Raw genomic sequence first — 19,943 nt, forward strand, 5'->3', positions numbered from 1 at the left:
TTAAAGCTTCAGTTTAATCAGGGAACTGGTTTTATAGCATTGTCTTATGTATTTATATTTAAAATTGAGAGTTGAATACTTGGAAGTCTGATTAAACACTGTATAGAATTATCTAGATTAAAGAAAATTACTAAATAAGAACAGAAATATGCATTTTTATAATATTTTTCCTCATAGATTAGGAAAAGACATTGGTTTTATTTCTTTTTACATTAACATTAATTGCTTATAAAAAAAACTATTTTTTGGAATTCCTTAGAGTCTCTTTGGATACCACCTGCATATTATCCTATTAACATTCTTCTTCTCATACTTGAAGAAAAATAATTATATATTTTCTGTTCCCTTAAATCAGTGGCATAGCTAGTAATATTATTTCTTTTATTTTGAAAGTTCTAGCTTTAGCTTCTGGTCCTGAGCTTGGACAGCTATCCTTCCTTGGTCTGGTTGGAATTATTGATCCTCCTAGGACTGGTGTAAAAGAAGCTGTTGCTGCGCTTATTACTTCAGGAGTAGCAATAAAAATGATCACTGGGGATTCACAGGAGACTGCAGTTGCCATTGGTATGAACAGACATTTTTTCTGTGAACTTTTATTAATAATTATTTTGCCAATATATGTTGATTTTGAGTTGATTTTGAAACTGGGGACAGGAAGTATAAAACCAAATCCATGAGCTTAAGGAAACACTATCATAGCTGTGTGTGTTTTTCCAAGCAACTCCCATCAGTGCGTGACAAAACACTTTGTGGATAGCTATAGAAATACTCTATAAAATACTCTATAAAAAATACTCTATAAAAAAAGAATACAATATGAAGTTTAGTTATTCTTAGTAAAATCCCAACAATGCTGGGTAAACACTGTATGTTTTCACATTCGGCATTAAAAAAAATCTTGTAGCTTGTGTATACTACCATCCTACATCCAATCATGTTCTGTATTTTAAGTTTTAGGCTCACTATATTGTTTACTAACCATTATGAGGGAGATAACACAATCCAGTTCTAAATGAAAACCAAGCAAATTACACTACAGTCACAGATAAGTGAGCAAACTCTTTGGATTAGTCCTGTTCTATATTTTTAAATTGGATGAAACCAAGAATCATGTACAAACAGCCAGCAAGAAGGAAGATAGAGTGCACAGGCTGAGAAAGAAACATATAAAACGTGCCCTCCTGCAGCCTGTTTTTGGTCCGCCAGACTGTTGTAGGTAGTTGTGGGGGCCAAAAATGATCCAACACCCCCCCCCCTTGTAGCCCGTTTGCAGCCACCAGAATGCTGTAGGAGGCCATAGAGGTTGAAAAAGTTCCTCCGTGGCCCGTTTTCAGCTGCCAGACTTCTTTAGGCTGCAGTCTGGCATCCAAAAATGCCCCACAACCCATTTTTGGCTGCCAGACTACTGTAGAGGCAACCGAGGTACCACTGGGCAGTCCTTGTTATTTCCAGGCTGGCCCTGCAGGCCAGATATAAGCACCCCATGAGCCAAATCTGGCCCGCGGACCTTGAGTTTGATACCCCCTTTCTAGACAATTTATTTTTATCACAGAAATTCTCCTAAACAATGCTACTTGAAATTTCTTCCAGTTTTAAACTTCATTTCAAGTTTTAATATAGGTATTTTGAAATAACATTATTCATATTTATTATACTGACACCAACATATTTTACTTCCTTTTCAATCTTAAAACTCATTTCATTTGTCAGTTCTGTTTGATTTTCTATTTTTATATAATTTATAAATTATATAATTGTCTATTAATCTTGAAATCTGCTAATGCATCACTCATGGGAGGATATTTTTAATTGATTTCCAAAGTCTTTAAATTAGTTTCAGGAAGAAGTCAAATTTATAATCTTCCCCTAACCAACTTTTAAATCACCCTTTGTTATATATTGCAAAAAATAAAGATTTTACAAAACTGAAGAAAATGTTATTTCTTTTTTAATGTATTGAAAGGAAAATTGTCCAGTGGTTGGTAGACTTGCAGTTCTGAAAGTTTTTCAAGCTTAAAAAAGCAGTCTAAAAAGTAAAATTCCAAAGTGTTTAAAAAGATGACTCCATGAAAGGCTTAATTTCTTTCTCAGAGTATAATGGAACCCATGATTCCCAGTTGATCACGAACAGCCATAAAATTGTCATTTTTTGCATTAAAATCTAATGTATAGAATATACATGGGCAATCTCCAGATTACTCTTTATTCCAAAGAGAATTTTGGAAGCTTGCATTTTTGGCTGTAATATCCCACATTCATAGAACAGAGAAAAGTGTGGATGTTGGTTTGCCTTGTACTGGAAATTAATCCAACATATCTGAAATAGCAGATGATTTATAGGCACCTAATTCATAAGAACGATGTCCTCCTATTACACATTGCTTTTATCTTGTACCAATAAGAGTTTAAGGACCACCTGTAGATTTTTTATCTCCGATATCTCAGGAAAGTTATTAAGAAGAAACTGTGTTTTTAATATTTCTGAAGCTACAAGATACTTGCAGACAGAAAAGGCTATAGGCCTAGTTGAGTTTCTTAAAAGACCAATCAATTGTACAAGCAGGTTTTCATAATAACTTCTTTAATAATTTAATTTTATACTTGCAAACGGAAGTATTATATTTCATTATTGCTTTTTGTCCTACTACAAGAATAAATGCATTTGCTAGCATTATTTCAAAAGACAATGTGGAACTATAAATATTTCTTAAACTCTCAAGCTTTTCTAACAATATACTGAAAGGAAATTTATTGTGTGTGTGTGCGCGCGCATCCATGTGTATGCACGCAAACACACATAGATAATGCACCTAAGTGTTAGTATGTAGTAGAATATATATTTTCCATGTCTTTACACATATGACTAGATAACAAAATGATTACTGAGAATTTAGCAATTCCACTGAATCCAAGTCCATTGGGTCCTTTATTTGCTTAGTAATTTTATTTTCTTTCCTTTTTCTAGCCAGTCGCTTGGGAGTGTATTCTAAAAGTTCTCAATCAATCTCGGGTGAAGAAGTGGATGCATTGGATATACAACAACTTTCACAAATAGCACCTAAGGTTAATTATAAATTGAGGGGCAGTGATCTTAGAGGATAGAGAATCAGAAACTATAAGTGAGAAAATTATTGTCTAGCTTTTTAATTAATAAATACATTAATATGTATAAGCATTATACACACACACACACACACATATACACAAATGCAACATATATATATATATAATGTTGCATTTGTATATGTATGTGTGTATATCTATATATCTATATCTATGTATATCTAATGCTTATACATATTAATGTATTTATTAATTAAAAAGCTAGACAATAATTTTCTCACTTATAGCTTCCGATTTTTGTTAGTTATGAACAAATAAATATAGTTGTATGTTCTCTTTCAATATTTGTTTCAGTAATGCAACACAATATTCTTTAAAAAGAAAGTCACATTTGGCAAAATTGTGCAACTATAAAATATTCTTTCTTTACCCAGATGTTCCTGTTCATTTTTATCTTGAGAAATTATTTTTTATATTTCAGTAAGTGATTTAAGAGGGTTTTTTATTTTTGCTTTTTGACTGGCATAATACATCCCATACAATAGGGCTGATCACGGTTGTGGTTGACCTCGGGGGGAGGGGGGCAGGCAGGCATGGCCATCTGGCATGGCCAGCCAGCTGGGTGGGCATGGCCATCTTGATGCCACTCTCCAAACTACTGACACGTTTCCTCTTTGCACTGGGTAGAATGGGCTGAAGCAGTGGTGGGCTACGACCAGTATGTCCCGATACGGGTGTACTGGTGCCTGCTGGGAGCACCGGCTACTGTTCCAGTCTGGAGGGCCCACCCGCCCGCCCACCATCCTTACCTATATTTGAGCTCTTCGGGGCTTCCACACACACACACACACGGAGCATACGGTGCTTGTGTGACGTTCCACCAAGCAGCTGGAGCGTTGTGGAGCTGTCGCAGAGTGTCACAGATGGTAAGTACGCATCTGTGCTGAGCGTGTCTGCGTATGTTCATGTGGTGGATGCCGGGCCCCGTTGCATCGTACTGGTTGCACCGGGATCCGGAACCCACCACTGGGCTGAAGCCATCCTGGCCCAATGTTCCCTCTTGGGTAGACCAGGCCGAAGCGATGCTGGCCTGATGTTTCCTCTTCACATTAGGTAGATCAGGCCAAAGGGACTTGGATAGACTGGGCCAAAGAGACGCAGGCTGGCTCTGGATGGGCCTGTGAGCAGAATCTGGCCACTTCGCAGGCTGGATGCAGCCCTCAGGTCTTGAGTTTGACACCCCTGCCATACAACTACTGCTTCATATCATTTCTCAGAAAAAAAGTGATTTTGTCCTTCCTCTGTTTATTTGTTTATACTACTACCGTGTTTCCACGAAAATAAGACAGGGTGTTATTTTTTTGGCCCCACGAAATATGGTCTTCGGTTTATTATAGGGGAGGGCTTATTATTTTCTGGGGCAGGTGAGAAGCGTGGTGTGCCTTTTACCTTTCCAGCTCCGTCGCGTTCCTCGCCATTGTGTCCAGGGAAACCGCTGGTAAAAAAAAAATTTCTTGGGAGTTCTATCAAACTTCTTAAAGTTGTGAGAAGGTTTTTTTTTTGTTTTTTTTTAACCAGGGGCGTCCCTGGCGAGGAATGCAACTGTCAGCCTCTGCTTCGCTACTTGCTTTCGGCTGCATTGAAATGGGGAAGGGGAGGCATGGTATTTAGGAAGGGAAGTCTTAAGTACAGGAGTGATTGTTAAAAAGGAGTTTTGCTCTCACCATCTACTGCGCATGCTGGAGATAGTGAATGTGCCCGCCAAGGCCAACTGTCCGGCATACCAACCTGATGATGCTTTTTGAAGATGGAACCCACATGACACCTGACTTGTGCGGATTGGACTATGGCAGTGGTTCCCAAACTTGGCAACTTTAAGACTTGTGGACTTCAACTCCCAGAATTCTCCAGCCAGCTCTGCCAAATTTGAGAACCACTGGACTATGGGATGGGGTTACCAGGGGGAAGGAGTTGGGTCATGTATTGATATCTATGGTTACGTGTGCTTTTGCTTCAGATCTTGCTTTGCTTAGCTGCTATCTCATAACCAGTAAAAGTACTCTTAATTCTGCAAAATGGAGTTAAGTGGTTTCTTTCTTGGTTTCTGAGGGAGGCTGGCTTGACATTAAGCAAGATCACAGTTTCCGGAACTAACACCTTCCAAGGGGAGTGTAAAAAAACCCAACTTTCAAAAGAATGTCCCACCCAGGCAGCGACCAAGAGGATGACATGGGAGCGGCTGCATCCTCGTTCCCTTTGGAACCGGAGCGCATGGCTGGACTAAACTTGGAAGAGTGATCCGTCCACCCCAGGTGGTCGTTGGGAGTGGGACAAAAGTATGACCCTGAGGAAATTCCGGCTGGAGTTACCACAAGGTGATATCGATTACCAGCAGCTGCTTGGCAAGATGCTGATTAGGAGAACCTTATTATGTCCCTTATGATGTCCTTATGAAAATCTTTGAAGAGGCTTGGGAGAGGCAACGCTTACGTGAGAGCGGTCCTGAAAGAGAAGCTGATCTCCGAGAAACAAAGGAGAGAACTGCAGAGGCCCTGCAGAGGATCTGCTCAGGGTGTGTGTGTTGGGGACAGACAGTGGAGCTCATCAGGTTGGAGAAGCCCTGGCCCCAACAGCAGCAGCCACGAGAGCCCTTCCAAGAGGGGGAAGGCCCCCCCGCAGATACCGGATGGCTAAAGTTCCTCCGCTTGGTGTGAAATTTGGGATTTTTTCTGGTTCAGGTCTGGAATTTTATGCAACAGTTCGGGGAGGACCTCCCCACAGAAGAAGCCAAGTTAAGAGTTGTTACCATGACACTGGAGAACAAGGCAGCAGCTTGGATGGTTGCCCTGTATAACAATGACTCTCCACTACTGAGAGACTATAATAGATTTATGGCCGCCCTGTTGAAACGCTTTGATGATCCGCTCACAGAGCGGAAGGCTAGAACCAGAATGAAAACCCTTACCCAGGGAAAAAGTCCAGTTGCTGAATATATACAAGAGTTTCGTTAATTTTTCTGTTTATATGCGGGGGGGGGGGTGTTTCCGAAGAGGATCTGATGGACAGCTTCATGGACGGTTTAAACAAAGATATATACCAGAACTGTGTAAACACCTCCCCCCCAGCAGCTTGCAATGCTGGTATGAATTGGCAGCGGACGTGGAAATTGATTTAGCCAGAGACCAGTACCGTGAGGATAGTGAGAAAGAGAAGGCTACCCCTCCCACCCCCACCCGCCAAGGAGCTCCAAAAGGAGGAAAAAGTTGGTCTGCAAGCAATCACCTGTTTCCGTTGTGGGAAGGAGGGGCACTGAGCAGCAAACTGCCGCACCAAGATGGGGCCAAACCCCCCTGCCAGGGGGAAGAGAAAGCCAGATAAACAGCTGCACCAAGATGGGGCCAAACCCCCCTGCCAGGGGGAAGAGAAAGCCAGATAAACAGCCTGGGAAAAGAAGGGATACAGCCACGAAAGGGGTGGAGCCTGCTGCACAATTCCCTCCCACTCCAGGAGAAGAGGAACCATCCTCCTCATCGGAGGAAAGTGAAACTGAATCTGACGACGGACGTCTGGTAAGTTCCCAATTGGGCCCCACGACCATCCCAGTAAAACTTAAAGTGCCCTCTACTGGAGCCCAAGCAAAAATGCTGGCCCTTTTAGATTCGGGTTGCACATATTGCATCGTTAGCCCTGAAATGGTGGAAAAACTGGGCATGAAACTGAGAACTTAGAAAGTCCCCATTGCTTTTTGCCAGTTGGATGGGTTGATAACTGGGGGGAGCCCTGCTCATTTTGTGACTGAACCAATAGACATGTGGATGCAAAATCACCAGGAGACAATAAGTTTCATTGTCGCACCAGGAATGGACTGGCCTCTCATACTGGGTTTACCCTGGTTACGTAAATGGAACCCACACATCAATTGAAAGAAAGGGTGGTTGCGCATCCGAACAGCTACAACCCCTGAGGGAGAAGGAAGGGTTCCCAGTATTGCTAACACTGAATCTAACGTAGCAGCTGCAGTACAGGAAAAAATTGAGGGGGAGGAGAAAATCCCAAAAGAATATTGGGACCTAAGGGATGTTTTCAGTGAAAAATCTTCTGATAAATTGCCTTCTCACCACGCAACAGATTGCAGCATTGATATTCTCTCGGGGATAAAACTTCCAAAACCCCAAATTTACTCAATGACCCCCTGCAAAATGGAAGAATTATGGAAGTTTATTGACAAAAATTTACAAAGGGGGTTTATTGAACCTGCTAGGCCACGAGTGGCCCCTCCAGTGTTATTCAGAGAAAAAAAAAGATGGCTCCTTTCGTCTCTGTGTTAATTACAAAAATCTTAATGCTGTATGCGTACAAAATGTTTACCCCCTCCCTCTGATGAAAAACATGTTGGCCCAATTGGGTAAAGGAAAGATCTTCACAAAATTGGACCTAAGAGAGGCCTATTACAGAGTCAGAATTAAAGAGGGAGATGAATGGAAAACTGCTTTCAACTGCCCACTTGCTTGTTTCCAATTCCAAGTACACCCATTTGGCCTAAAGGGGGTACCAACGGTTTTCATGCAATTAATAAATAAGGTTTTGCATCATCACCTGTACAAAGGCATGATAGTCTACCTTGATGACATCTTTATTTACATGGAAACACGTGAAGAACATGTGACATTGGTACGATCAACTCTGGCAGCAGAACTATATGCCAAATTATCTAAATGTGAATTTCATCATGAAAAATTGATTACCTGGGCTATCGCATCTCCCACAGCGGCATCGAGATGGACCCAGCAAAAGTCCAGGCTGTCACTGAGTGGGCACCCCCTCGCACCCACAAACAATTACAAAGTTTTTGGGGGTTTGCGAATTTTTATCGTCAATTTATTCCTTCATTCGACAGCATTGCTCTACCCATTACAAATCTCCTAAAGTCGAAAGGGGAGGCCAAGCCCAGACTGGGTAACCCATTGAATTGGACTATGGAATGTCAAGCTGCGTTCAAAAAACTGAAGCAACTCTTTGCAGCTGAACCCATTTTGAAACACCCAAATATGGATGCACCATTTATCATTCAAGCTGATGCCAGTGATGTGGCGGTGGGAGCAGTATTATTTCAAATTAACGCTGATGGGAACTTGCAGCCTTGTGCTTACACCTCTCACAAACTAACAGAGACAGAGAGACGGTGGGCTATATGGGAAAAAGAAGCTTTTGCTGTCAGGTGGGCTTTGATAACCTGGCGATATTTCCTTGAAGGGGCTAAATACCCTTTTGAAGTATGGACTGATCATAAAAATTTGGAGGCGTTGAAGCCCCCTTGAAACCTATCTTCTAAACAAATGCGGTGGGCGCAACATTTCAATCGGTTCAACTTCACCCTCAAGTACATCCCAGGAGGGAAGAACTTCATGGCTGATGCTTTATCCAGACTTCCACAATACAACAGTTTGAAGCTGAGCAGGGTTCACCTAGTCATCCCAACGAAAAGTCTTGCTGCCCCGGTGGTTACCAGAAGCCAAAGCAATTCGAATTTGGAGGTCACAACAGACCTCATCTGCAAACTCAAGGAAGGCCTTGAGTCCGATGACTGATTCAAGGAACACTCGAATGAATGTACTATGAAGGATGGACTGGCTTGGGTAGGGGCTAAATTGTATGTCCCTGCAAGCCTGAAAACTTTTGTTCTTCAGTGGACCCATGATTCCCGAATGGCAGGCCATTTTGGTTTTCTAAAAACTCTACATCTAGTTAAGAGGCAATTTTTGTGGCCTTCATTGAAAAAAGACATTGAGTGCTACATGGCCAGTTGTCTCATATGTGCTGCCGCGAAGTGCCCACCAGGAAAACCCCAAGGCCTTCTCCAAGGTGTGGCCCATCCTGAGGCCCCGTAGAAGGAGATACCAATGGATTTCATTGTCAGATTACCAGAGAGTCTAGGGAATACCGTGATTTGGGTCATTACAGACCTGTTTTCTAAACAAGTTCATTTTGTGCCCTGTTCCAAGATCCCATCAGCTAAATCGTTAGCTAAGTTGTTTATTTCGCATGTATACCGTTTGCACGGAGTACCGGAATGCATAATTTCGGATAGGGGGTCCAATTCACCTCCCTCTTCTGGAAGGAATTTCTAAAGTTAATTGGCTCCGCCGAGGGGCTAAGCTCCGCCCACCATCCTCAGACTAACGGTGCTTGTGAATGGAATAATTCTGTTTTGGAACAGTATCTCTGGTGTTTCATCAATTATCAGCAGGATAATTGGGCTGAGCTGTTACCACATGCTGAGGTGGCATACAACAACTCTGCACAGCAGTACCGGTTTCACCCCTTTTAGGATTGTGTTTGGACAGGACTTTGTACCTATTCCAGAATTACCCCAAGAAAAAACGCAATTTTTTTCTCTCTCCGAGTGGAGTGACCAGTTCCAGCAAATTTGGCCCATGACCCGCAAAGCATTAGAAGCTGCTCACCGGGCGCACAAGAAACAGGCCGACAAAAAGAGAGTGAAGCAAAGGGAGTACAGAGTAGGAGATCAAGTATTTTTATCCACCAAGTTTCTCCAAACCACCCAGAAGTCAAAGAAATTGGGGCCAAAGTACGTTGGTCCATTTCCTATTGTGAAAATCATTACTCCACTTCTGTACGATTGGAATTACCAAAGCATCCTAACCAGATTTATCCTGTGTTTCATGTGAGCCTCTTGAAACCTGAGGACACTTCTTCTTTTCGTGCGCCTCTACCTGTACCCCCTGCCCCTCTTCTCATTGAGGGAGAGCAACATTTTGAGATTAAGGAAATCTTGGACTCCAGGAAACATAGGAATCGAATTCAGTATTTAGTCCCCAGTCCTTTCTCACGGGCCTTTAGGAGAGATACTCTTCACCCCGGCCTTTTAGGCTCAAGAGACAGTTAGCTGCCAACCAATTGAAGGAAGGGAAGGGATAAAGAGAGAGGCACGGAGGGAGAAAGTGTTTTGTGTCAAGTTTCCAGTTGCCTCAGGTTCGAGCTGGAAAATCTAATAAATCCTTTGCATTTCCCTTATCCCTCACTAAAGGGATGTCGAGGAAGGGAAGAAGCCCGGCAGCTGTTACATTGGGAGTGGGGTGGGAGGTGGCAGGCCAGCCACCTCGCACCCCATTCCCTCTCGTGCAAAAAGAACACCTCCCACCAAGCCCCAATGATAATGGTGAGCCTGGTTGCTTCCCTTCCCCGACGTCCCTTTAGTGAGGGGTAGCAGTGGGGAGAGAAGCAAGACGCGTGTCCTAGTGCTACGGGAGACTGACAGTTCCACTGCATTCCTTGCCCTTTCGTCCTTGTAAAAAAAAACCTCATGAGTTCAACTTGTGAGGTTTTTTTAACAAGAGGTCTCACTGAATGAATGGGCAAGGAATGCAGCGGGGCTGAACAGGCAAAAGGCACGCCTCGCGTCTCCCCCCCCACCTGCCACCCCTCGCTAGAGGGGCAGTGGGGAAGTGAATCAGGCAGGCTGCCTTTACCATTGGGGCGAGGTGGGTGGTGTTGGGCCACGAGGTGTGCCTCTTACCTTTCCAGGTCAGTCATGTTCCTCGCCCTTTTGTCCAGTGAATCCCCTTGTAAAAAACCTCATGAGTTCAACTCACGAGGTTTTTTTTACAAGGGGCTTCAATGGAAGGAAGGGTGAGGAACGCAGCGGAGCTGTCAGTCTGGTTCCTCACTTCTCTCCTCCCCACCTGTCACCCCTCACTAAAGGGGTGATGGGGAAGGGAACCAGGCAGGCTCCTTTACCATTGGGATGGCCGGTATTTTTTTGCGTGAGAGGGAACAGGCAGGAGGGGGTGATCACATTGCTGGCCTGCCTCTTTTTTTGCGGTGGGCTCTTTGCACAGGAGGAAATGGGGTGTGAAGCACTTTGCTTGGCCTGCAGCTCTTTTTGCGGCAGGCCCTCTTTTTGCCCTGAAAGTTGTACCGATAGGTGGTACAGTGGTAATGGTGGTGACCAGTTGCACATGCACTTAAATAGTTGGGGTGGGCTTATTTTGGGGGGCGGGCTTATTATGGCGCATGCTCTGAAAAGCCCAATTGGGCTTATTAGCAGGGCATGTCTTATTTTCAGGGAAACATGGTATGGATGTAAATGCTATTATTATATAATTTTTGTAAATATTTATAAACACAATTTATGTCTCAAGACTGCTCTTTTCCCAGAAACTGTTTAGATAATGTATACAGGATCGCTTAACTCTTAAAAATGTTGTCTTCTTATATGGAGTTATTTTTATTTCCTACTGAGAGCATTGTATTTACTTAAAATGGAAATAGTGTCGTCATAGTTTTGGAGCATTTAATTTTTTTTCCCCATTAGAATCATAGTAGGAGATGTGATGAGAATGAGAAAGGTAGGCCATATGAATGTAGATTAACATTGTAAAGCCTAACTTTTACAATAATTGAAATGTTAATGCTTCCACCTCTTAGGTAGCAGTCTTCTACAGAGCCAGCCCCAGACATAAACTGAAAATTGTTAAGGTATGTATCTACTTTCAAAACAAGCATTCTTTAATTCAAAAACAACCAGCTGAAATTCTTTAGAGCTCTTCAAGAGAATGCTGCAATTTAGGCTACAGGACAACATTAAAAATAGTCTGGGATAATTAAAATTAAAATGTTTTCTTTGAAACATTGATTTCAGCCAGTCAGTATTTATACAATTAATTTCAAAAAACAAGATTAAATAACTTTCAATAACATACATTTATCTCATACGAGATAACCCATGATTTGTTGGGTTATTGTTTCAGATATATTTCTTTACCTAAACGAGAAACAGAATGATCATAGTCAGGCAAAATAATCAGAAGCATCTTTAATCTCCCTCATTGAGTTTCCCAGTGGGGGGGTTTCAGGAAGCATCAAAAATCTTTCTTTTCCCTTCTCCTTCCCTTCCATTTCTCTTTCTCCTCCCCTCCTGTTCTTTCTCCTCTCCTTTCCTTTCTTTTCTTGCAGGTAAGTAGTTGCTGCTAGATGACCTTACCTGCTGTTTTCCTCATTGCTGACTTTCTCTGCCAGCTTCCCAATGCAAAGGCTTTGCTAGTGGGAAAGTGCCATGGAGGGTTTGCAATAGCAATCAACTTTACAGTTCTTTCTGGCTTCTCCGTTAACTTTTGGGAAGTTGTCAATGAGCACTGGAAATAAGAAGCATGCTGCTGACTAACATGGCAACAGTAATGAAGAGTTAGCAATCCAGTGGCGTAGAAGTGGTCATAATTTCCCCAAATTTCATTCTCACAGGAATCATTGGTCCCAGCATTCTATGAGTTAAGTCTATATAAGGTACTCTGGTTTAATAATACTTTCCAAATTAACCCAGTTGACTTGGCTGAGTTGAGTTGAGTTTACAAACAAAAGGACACATGGGTTTTACTAGTATATAGATGTGCATATTAGAGTTCATGAAATCTTCACCTTCATAAAAGGAGGTAGGCAATGTTTAAATGCATATGTTCATTATAAAATCTTAGACTAGAAAAATATTTTGACATTTTTTTTTCTCTTAGTCACTTCAAAATAATGGTGAAGTAGTTGCTATGACAGGAGATGGAGTGAATGATGCGGTAGCACTAAAAGCTGCAGATATTGGAGTTGCAATGGGGCAGACCGGCACTGATGTTTGTAAAGAAGCTGCTGATATGATCCTGGTGGATGATGACTTTCAAACAATAATGTACGTTTGAATTATAGGATCATTCTGGATGTAATATAATTTTATTATTTGTATGGTGTCATTTGTGTAGAAAGTAATTGGCATTCCATAGAATAATCCTATTCAAAGAGATGCAGTGGCTCAGTGGCTTAATCATGCTGGAGATGGTCTGCTCCAGCAGTTCAAGTTCAAGCACTAACACTGTATGCCGGGATGAATTCCCACCATTTGCCTCAGATCCTTCCCATTAGCAGTTTGAAAGCATGTCCTATGTCAGTAGATAAATGGGCACCATTTTGGTGGAGAGACAAGTTGGTACTCTGTGCAGGCAAGCAGCTTGCACAGGCAGGCTGCTGCCTCCGAACTTTCCCATTGTGGTGCCCTATTTGCAAACTTGTATCAATTAATTTATTTTGTGCAAGGTGTAGCCTATTTGTCCTATATAGAATCAAAGCAGCATTGCTGGTAGAAAATGGAATATCTCACAAAATATGAAAAGGATTTGAAAATAGTTTTAATGTAGTGAATAAAGTTGGGGGGCTATCATGTAGTTATTGATATAAATGTGGACGCAAATGTGAGAGTTTGTTGCTGAGGTCGCTTTACAAAGGGCCTACAAGAAACAAAAATGGAGGAATATACTATGTAATGCCAGCAGACTCATGGCTATGCTTTGAGTTATTACCAGGTGCAAACTAAGGGCTTCAAATTCAAAATTTCCATTGTAGCATCATTATTCTGTTGCTTGTTTCTTGTGAAAATTTGCTTCAGGTTGGTTGGTTATCTGTTTACAAGTATGAACCTAGTATTTCAGAAAGTGCATTGTCATTATCTAGTTTTGGTTATAACTTCTTAATTGAGAGACCTAAATTGTGAACTATAGATGACAAGCTGTGGTGATGTTTGATTTTTGTGATCTGCCTTTCTTTGGAATCAGTTTGACTTAATTGATTTTACTATTGATTTCATTGGGTAGATACAGTAACCCACTGAATGGGTTAATTAAAAAATAATAATACTGGATTAATTCCTTAGTTGAGCAATTCTAGTATAGTAGCATAGAGTTTGGTTCTAAACAAATATGGTTGTGGGTGTTCTTGATGTAAGCTAGGAGCATGTATATATGCATGCCAATCTGTAGCATTCCTATATTATATTTATGTTGTAAAATTTTATTATACAAGTAAAAGTTAAGGTTGATGATGGGGCTGAAATTGTTAAAGTCTTGATGTATTTGAATGAAAAATCATTTTCTTTGGGTCCAGCTGATGAAAAAGTCATGAATCTCATGAAAATCAGGCAAAGTGTTAGGCCTTTTAATAAAAGTTGTTAGTTGTTTACGGTGCTACCACATTCCTTCTAATTTTGATTAATTTTATATACAGAAGCTGAAAGAGATTAAATTAATTTTTAAAGTAATTTAGATAACACTGAATGTAAATTAAATTAAATGGTCATAAGCATTGAGTTTTCAGGATGATGTCCAATTCTTTACTTTTTCCCTTTTCATTTTCTTTAAGCATTCTATCTTTCTTTTTGTATTTCAGGTTTGCTATTGAAGAGGGTAAAGGAATTTATAATAATATTAAAAATTTTGTTAGATTTCAACTTAGCACGTAAGTTTGAAAGCACAGTGTCAGATATTTCTTATAAATTTTGTTTGCAGGATCATTTACATAGATGTTTGCATGACTGGTTTTAAAATAAACTGAATTTGGTATTGCTTCTCGTGCATGCTTTTTGCTCTTCAGCCCTAACTGCAATATTTCTTAATAATGATTCTAAGTAATAGATTCACTGTCATATCTGCAGCTGATAGTTCAAATCTATATATAAGTTATTCACATAAGATTTTGAACAAAATGTAAAACTTCAATCTTTGCAGCCTATATTTAAACTGCATGAATAATCAGATATAAATTATGTATTTCTATAAATAAATGTTGGATTGATAAAACAGATATGCAGTAGATTTTTCAGCTTTTAATCATAGATTTGGATAGTTTTGTTTATTTGATAAGGTATGCATTTTCCCCACATTGTAGCAAATGAACTCAATAGGAACAGGGCTTATAAGGCCCTGTGAAAGTACTTTCACTTCTGTGTAAGAATGGTTGGTCCTATTACATGATAACTGCGTGATATGAAACTTAATAAACTCAGATGTTTTCATGAAGCTCTTTTCACGTCCTATTGCTTATGCATTGTTCTTAAAATGACAGAAAACAGTAAAACTAGATATTTTGCTTGAGGTACCGTACCGTATTTTTCGGAGTGTAAGACGCACCAAGGTTTTGAAGAGGCAAATTAAAAAAAAATTTTTTTTTTGCACTCTGCAAACATCGCAAAAACGGCCTGTTTTTTTTTTCTTTCAAAAAAAGGCATGAATAGCCTGTAGGAGGTGGGGAGCAAAACGAGCAAAAAACATTTTAAAAAGGGCATGGATAGCCTCTAGAAAGCTTATAGAGTGCTCTTGGGGGCTGGGGGGGGGGTAAAATTGAGCAAAAAATGGACCATTTTGGTGAAGGGGGCGGGGTTTCAGGAGGCAAAAAATGCTGTATTCAGTGTATAAGACTCACCCAGATTTTCAGCCTCTTTTTTGAGGAAAAAATGTGCATTGTATACTCCGAAAAATACGGTAGATATAACTCCTTGAAGACTTAACATTTATTTTGTGATATATGTTCATCCATCTGATACAAGAAAGATTTTGCTACAGTAGATGTATTAATTTGAAATTACAATAGATTTCAGCTTGTTTTTGCAGCTCTATAATATTACTCTCTGAATATTAATTGATGCTTTTATATAAAAAGGAGCAGTGTTCTATTTATAACAAATTGTTCCTGCTAGATGATTTATTAATTATAGGTACTAAATGTAACCTCAGAATTTAGAGAATGGAAAAAAAACCCTACCATCATATCTGTCTTGAAACTTACTATGTAACTTGACTTATATCTATGATACCTCTCATTCCCTCTGCTGCATTAGCTTTATTGTTTCAATTCTGATATAGACATGTGTTCATATTAGAAAAAGCACAGTACTATTCATGCTTGATAAGCGTTAAAGAAAGCAGAGATGGGTGTATGTTGGAAAATAATTTAGTAAACTGCTGTGAGTCATCTGTTTGTATTGACCCTTCCTTAAATGCTACCATGTTTCCCTGAAAATATGATATATCCTGAAAATAAAGCCATGCCAGATTTTTGGGGTGGGCAAAAATATGCACTCTCCCCTGAAAATAAGTCCAGTGGACAAGCACCCCCTTCAGCCTGGCAGAACAGCATTCACCAACCTGAAGGCATCAAGCCACATGAGCAGTGGGGGGGGGGGGAACCAGCGTTCGTGTGGCTTGGTGCCTTCAGGATGTTGCTGGGTCAGTGAGTGGTGCTCTGTCTGACTGGAGGGGGGGGGATGCACAAGTACATGTTCCCCCTGCTTGTGTTCCTCCCAGTCCTCTCCACAACCTGGCCCAGTTCTCTCTGCAGGGCTGCCGCTGCTGCCACCATCCCAGCACTGAAGATGGCTTCTTCTGTGCTTCCAAACTCCGGAAGTCTGTTGCCAAGTCTTCCGGGAGCCAGGATCTTCCAGCAGCTGGGGCAGAACCATAGAGCAGGAAGGGCACTCTCAGAACAGCCACTGCCGGAAGACACTCTGCCCCAGCTCCCGGAAGATTCAGCAGCAAACTTCCAGGGTTTGGAAGCCTCAGAAGAAGCCTTCCTCAGATGGTGGCAGCAGTGGTGGCCCTGACCCTGAAGAGAGCTGGTCCAGGCCGTGGGGTCCATGCAGGTGCTGGTGGTGGGTGCACATCAATGTGAGAACTGGGAGGTGCGCAAGCGGGGGAGGACAGGCCCGTGAGTGGGGGAAGTGACCTCCTGCACCCCCCAAAATAATAAGACCCCTTGATAATAAGGCCAAGACCATATTTCAGTAGTCAAAAGAAAATAAGACTCTGTCTTATTTTCAGGGAAACACGGTATCAAAAAAGTTTCTGAGGAATCATCTGGGGGAGAAGTCGTCCCAATTACATAAAGGAAAGAAGTGAATGAACTCAAGGAAAGGCTGTGATGCAATGCAAACCTGAATAGACTCAGAAAATAAAATAAATATGGATTCATGCTTCAAGACAATTGACATGACCATCATGTTTTTTTCCTTTCTTCTTTTCTTATTACTGTCTTCTCTCTGCATTTTGGAGTTTTATTTATTATGATCCTGAGGGTACATATTTAATTACACTGATTTTTCTAAAGGAGCATACATAGATTTTTTTTGACTAAAGGGCAAGATAAACATGTTATCAATGTAGTAATTATTAAGACTAAAAATAAAGCAAACTTTTTGCATTTTGACAGTATTGCATAGATTCCAACATACAAACATAACACAACTTTTAAAATAACTCTTTTAAAAAGTTGGCCATAATTTGCCTAGACTAGAAAAGAATCAAGTAAAATGTTACAGCTTCCAAACATCCTTTTGAAATTATATAACATTGTTTCGCAACTTCTAGATATATGGACTTAATTTACACAATTTCACAGGAAGCAGGTCAAAGTCTAAGCATTTACAGTAGAGGTTGTCAAGGTTGGAAAACATGTATGTTATAATGTATCAAAATGTTTTGGGAGAGATTCTCTTAAGCATATCCAAGTTTGGAATTGCCTTCAAATTTGATACATATAGAAATTAGTACATGTTAGTATATTAACATGTAAACTATGTAAACTAAACCATGAATATTTTGTTACTGGAACCTTGATTTCTTATAAACACGAAAAAGTCCAGTTTATTTCAATTGTTACAAAATGCATATTCTTATCAAGCAGACAAAACCATCATAGGCTTTATTTCAGTGCGGGGAAACTAAATTTTGAATTGCTGAATGTGAAAGCTATAATTTATGTTGCCCCAAATAACATGTGATCTGCTTTAAAGCAATTGGATTTTTATTGTTTATGTATATTTATTTGCTATTCATTTATATTATATTTTTCTGTTCTACATTCTCCCTCATCCTCCCTTTTTTTGGCTATGCTGACAGCTGTTTAAAATAACTTTTTTCAACAGGAGTATAGCTGCATTGACATTAATCTCATTGGCCACATTAATGAACTTTCCTAATCCTCTCAATGCTATGCAGATCTTATGGATCAACATTATCATGGATGGGCCTCCAGCTCAAAGGTATTTTTTAATGTATCAGGGTTGCATAATTGAAGCTAATGCATTTTTTAAAAAATTATTATATAATTTGCAGTCTGTAGTTGAACTTTTTACAATTCCCTCCATTCAAAAGGCAGTTATATCAAATTTTTGGTTTAGCTGTCAGGACTGCATTTGAAAATTGGTGCATTAAATATTTATTTCTGTATCATTTTCAAAAGACTGCTTTTTAATATCACCAGTAGACTACAGGACATTTGAAGGAAATTACTAAATTACTAATGGTAAATGGCTTTTAAGAAATACTGACATGGTGAGATTACATAAGTAATAAATTTTGCAGGTAGTATCAGATAAAAGTTAATTGGATTAAAACCAGAATAGTTCATTCACATTTCATTAATTTCAGTGACTAATCTAGTCTGGATTCAGCCTATTTTAATTAGTTGATAGAAAAATATACACATACACTTAAGTTTATACCAAATTCCGTATTAATTGATTTATATGATATTAATAAAGGTAAGCATTTATAAAATTTTTGCTTTCTTAATTTTTAGTCTTGGTGTTGAGCCTGTAGATAAAGATGTTATCCAAAAACCTCCACGAAATGTTAAGGACAGCATTTTGACCAAAAATCTGATCATTAAAATTCTAGTTTCATCTATAATTATTGTATGTGGAACACTATTTGTCTTCTGGAGAGAGGTAGGAACCATCTGTTTGTAATACTAACATTTACTTGCAATATTGTTTATATGACAGGAAATACAAATATAAAAATATATAGGCTATGAGAGAGATCTAAAGAACCATATACTGTATTTTTTCGGAGTATAAGATGCACTCCCCCCCCACAAAAAGGGTGAAAATTTGTGTGCATCTTATACTCCGAATGTAGCTTTTTGGAAGCTTTTTTCACCCCTAATGAGGCGCTAACGAGTGAAGCTTCAGTGCTTTGCCTGCTTTACTCACTTTGAATATGAAAAAAATCCAGGTTCATTCCAGCTGGGAGAAGCCAACTACGAAATATTTGAAGACTGCTTTAAGAGGTACTTCTTTTTGTCCAGTTTCTATTTTTGGGAGATAATCCTCTCAAGGGAAAGACAGCGTGTTCCTGTGACTACATGATTTATATTCTTTTCGGAATAATCCTTTTAAGGGCAAGGCAGGAATTTTTCCTATCAGCTATCTGAATATTCTCAATGGTTTCCTTCAGGGAAACACTGGGCTGGTTTGTTGATTCAACTTTGTTACATTTTTACAAGGTGTGAAGTGCTGTTGGCTGAATGCCCAGACATCTAGATAAGTTTATTAAGAATTTTCCGCTTGGGGAAAGAAAAAAAATGGCAAAAAGTATCATTTTATTATATTGTGTTTGCTTGCTTTTCTGGGGTTGTAATAATAATGAATGCCTGGTAAGCAGAATTTTGTTTCCCATATTTTTCTCCTGAAAAACTAAGGCATATCTTATACTCTGGTGCGTCTTATACTCCAAAAAATATGGTAATATGTTCTGTGCAAGCAAGAAAGCTATAGATTCTGGATTTTTAAATAACAGCCTTAAATGTCCATGGCATATTGGTTTTCTAAGATAAGAGAGGTTTTCAAAATTAATATTGAAATAATAAGGGATCGTGTCATACAAATATATATATAATTAACTTCTAAAAAAGGAATCTCTAGCAGCTCTTCAAATAACAACGATCAGATTCAAATGCCAGCTAGTACATTTGGTAGTTAAAGACAGAATTTTTTTTTAAAGGATATGGCCTAAGAAAGACCAGCATGTAATTTTTTGAGATTTTATAGATTCATAGCCTATTTTTTAAAAAAATAATTGCATGATATTGAAATAGCTATTATGTAGTATAACAACACTAAACAAAACTCTGCACTATGTAGATGTTTTGATTTCAATCTAAGAATAGATAAAATAAAATGGGGGAAAATGGAAATAAAAAATGAGGAATTAGTCAAATAAACTCTGAATACTTTGTTGACTTATAAGGCCGATTCTGAATTGTTAGCTATA

The 19,943-nt window shown here is 39.6% G+C and overlaps 1 protein-coding gene across 7 annotated transcripts in view; it reads left to right on the plus strand.

The window, feature by feature from the left end:
• ATP2C1 (ATPase secretory pathway Ca2+ transporting 1) overlaps window positions 1-19,943 on the plus strand; it is an 87,269-nt gene that overhangs the window by 64,823 nt on the left and 2,503 nt on the right. For all 7 annotated transcript variants that reach the window (XM_032237090.1, XM_032237091.1, XM_032237094.1 and 4 more), the window contains 7 exons: window positions 394-564; window positions 2,966-3,063; window positions 11,512-11,562; window positions 12,591-12,757; window positions 14,284-14,352; window positions 17,813-17,929; window positions 18,469-18,616. In XM_032237090.1, the coding sequence (XP_032092981.1) occupies window positions 394-564; window positions 2,966-3,063; window positions 11,512-11,562; window positions 12,591-12,757; window positions 14,284-14,352; window positions 17,813-17,929; window positions 18,469-18,616 (821 nt within the window). The remainder of the gene's footprint in view (window positions 1-393; window positions 565-2,965; window positions 3,064-11,511; window positions 11,563-12,590; window positions 12,758-14,283; window positions 14,353-17,812; window positions 17,930-18,468; window positions 18,617-19,943) is intronic.

This window comes from Thamnophis elegans, chromosome Z, assembly GCF_009769535.1.
Source record: "Thamnophis elegans isolate rThaEle1 chromosome Z, rThaEle1.pri, whole genome shotgun sequence".
In the NCBI taxonomy this organism is placed as follows: Eukaryota; Metazoa; Chordata; class Lepidosauria; order Squamata; family Colubridae; genus Thamnophis; species Thamnophis elegans.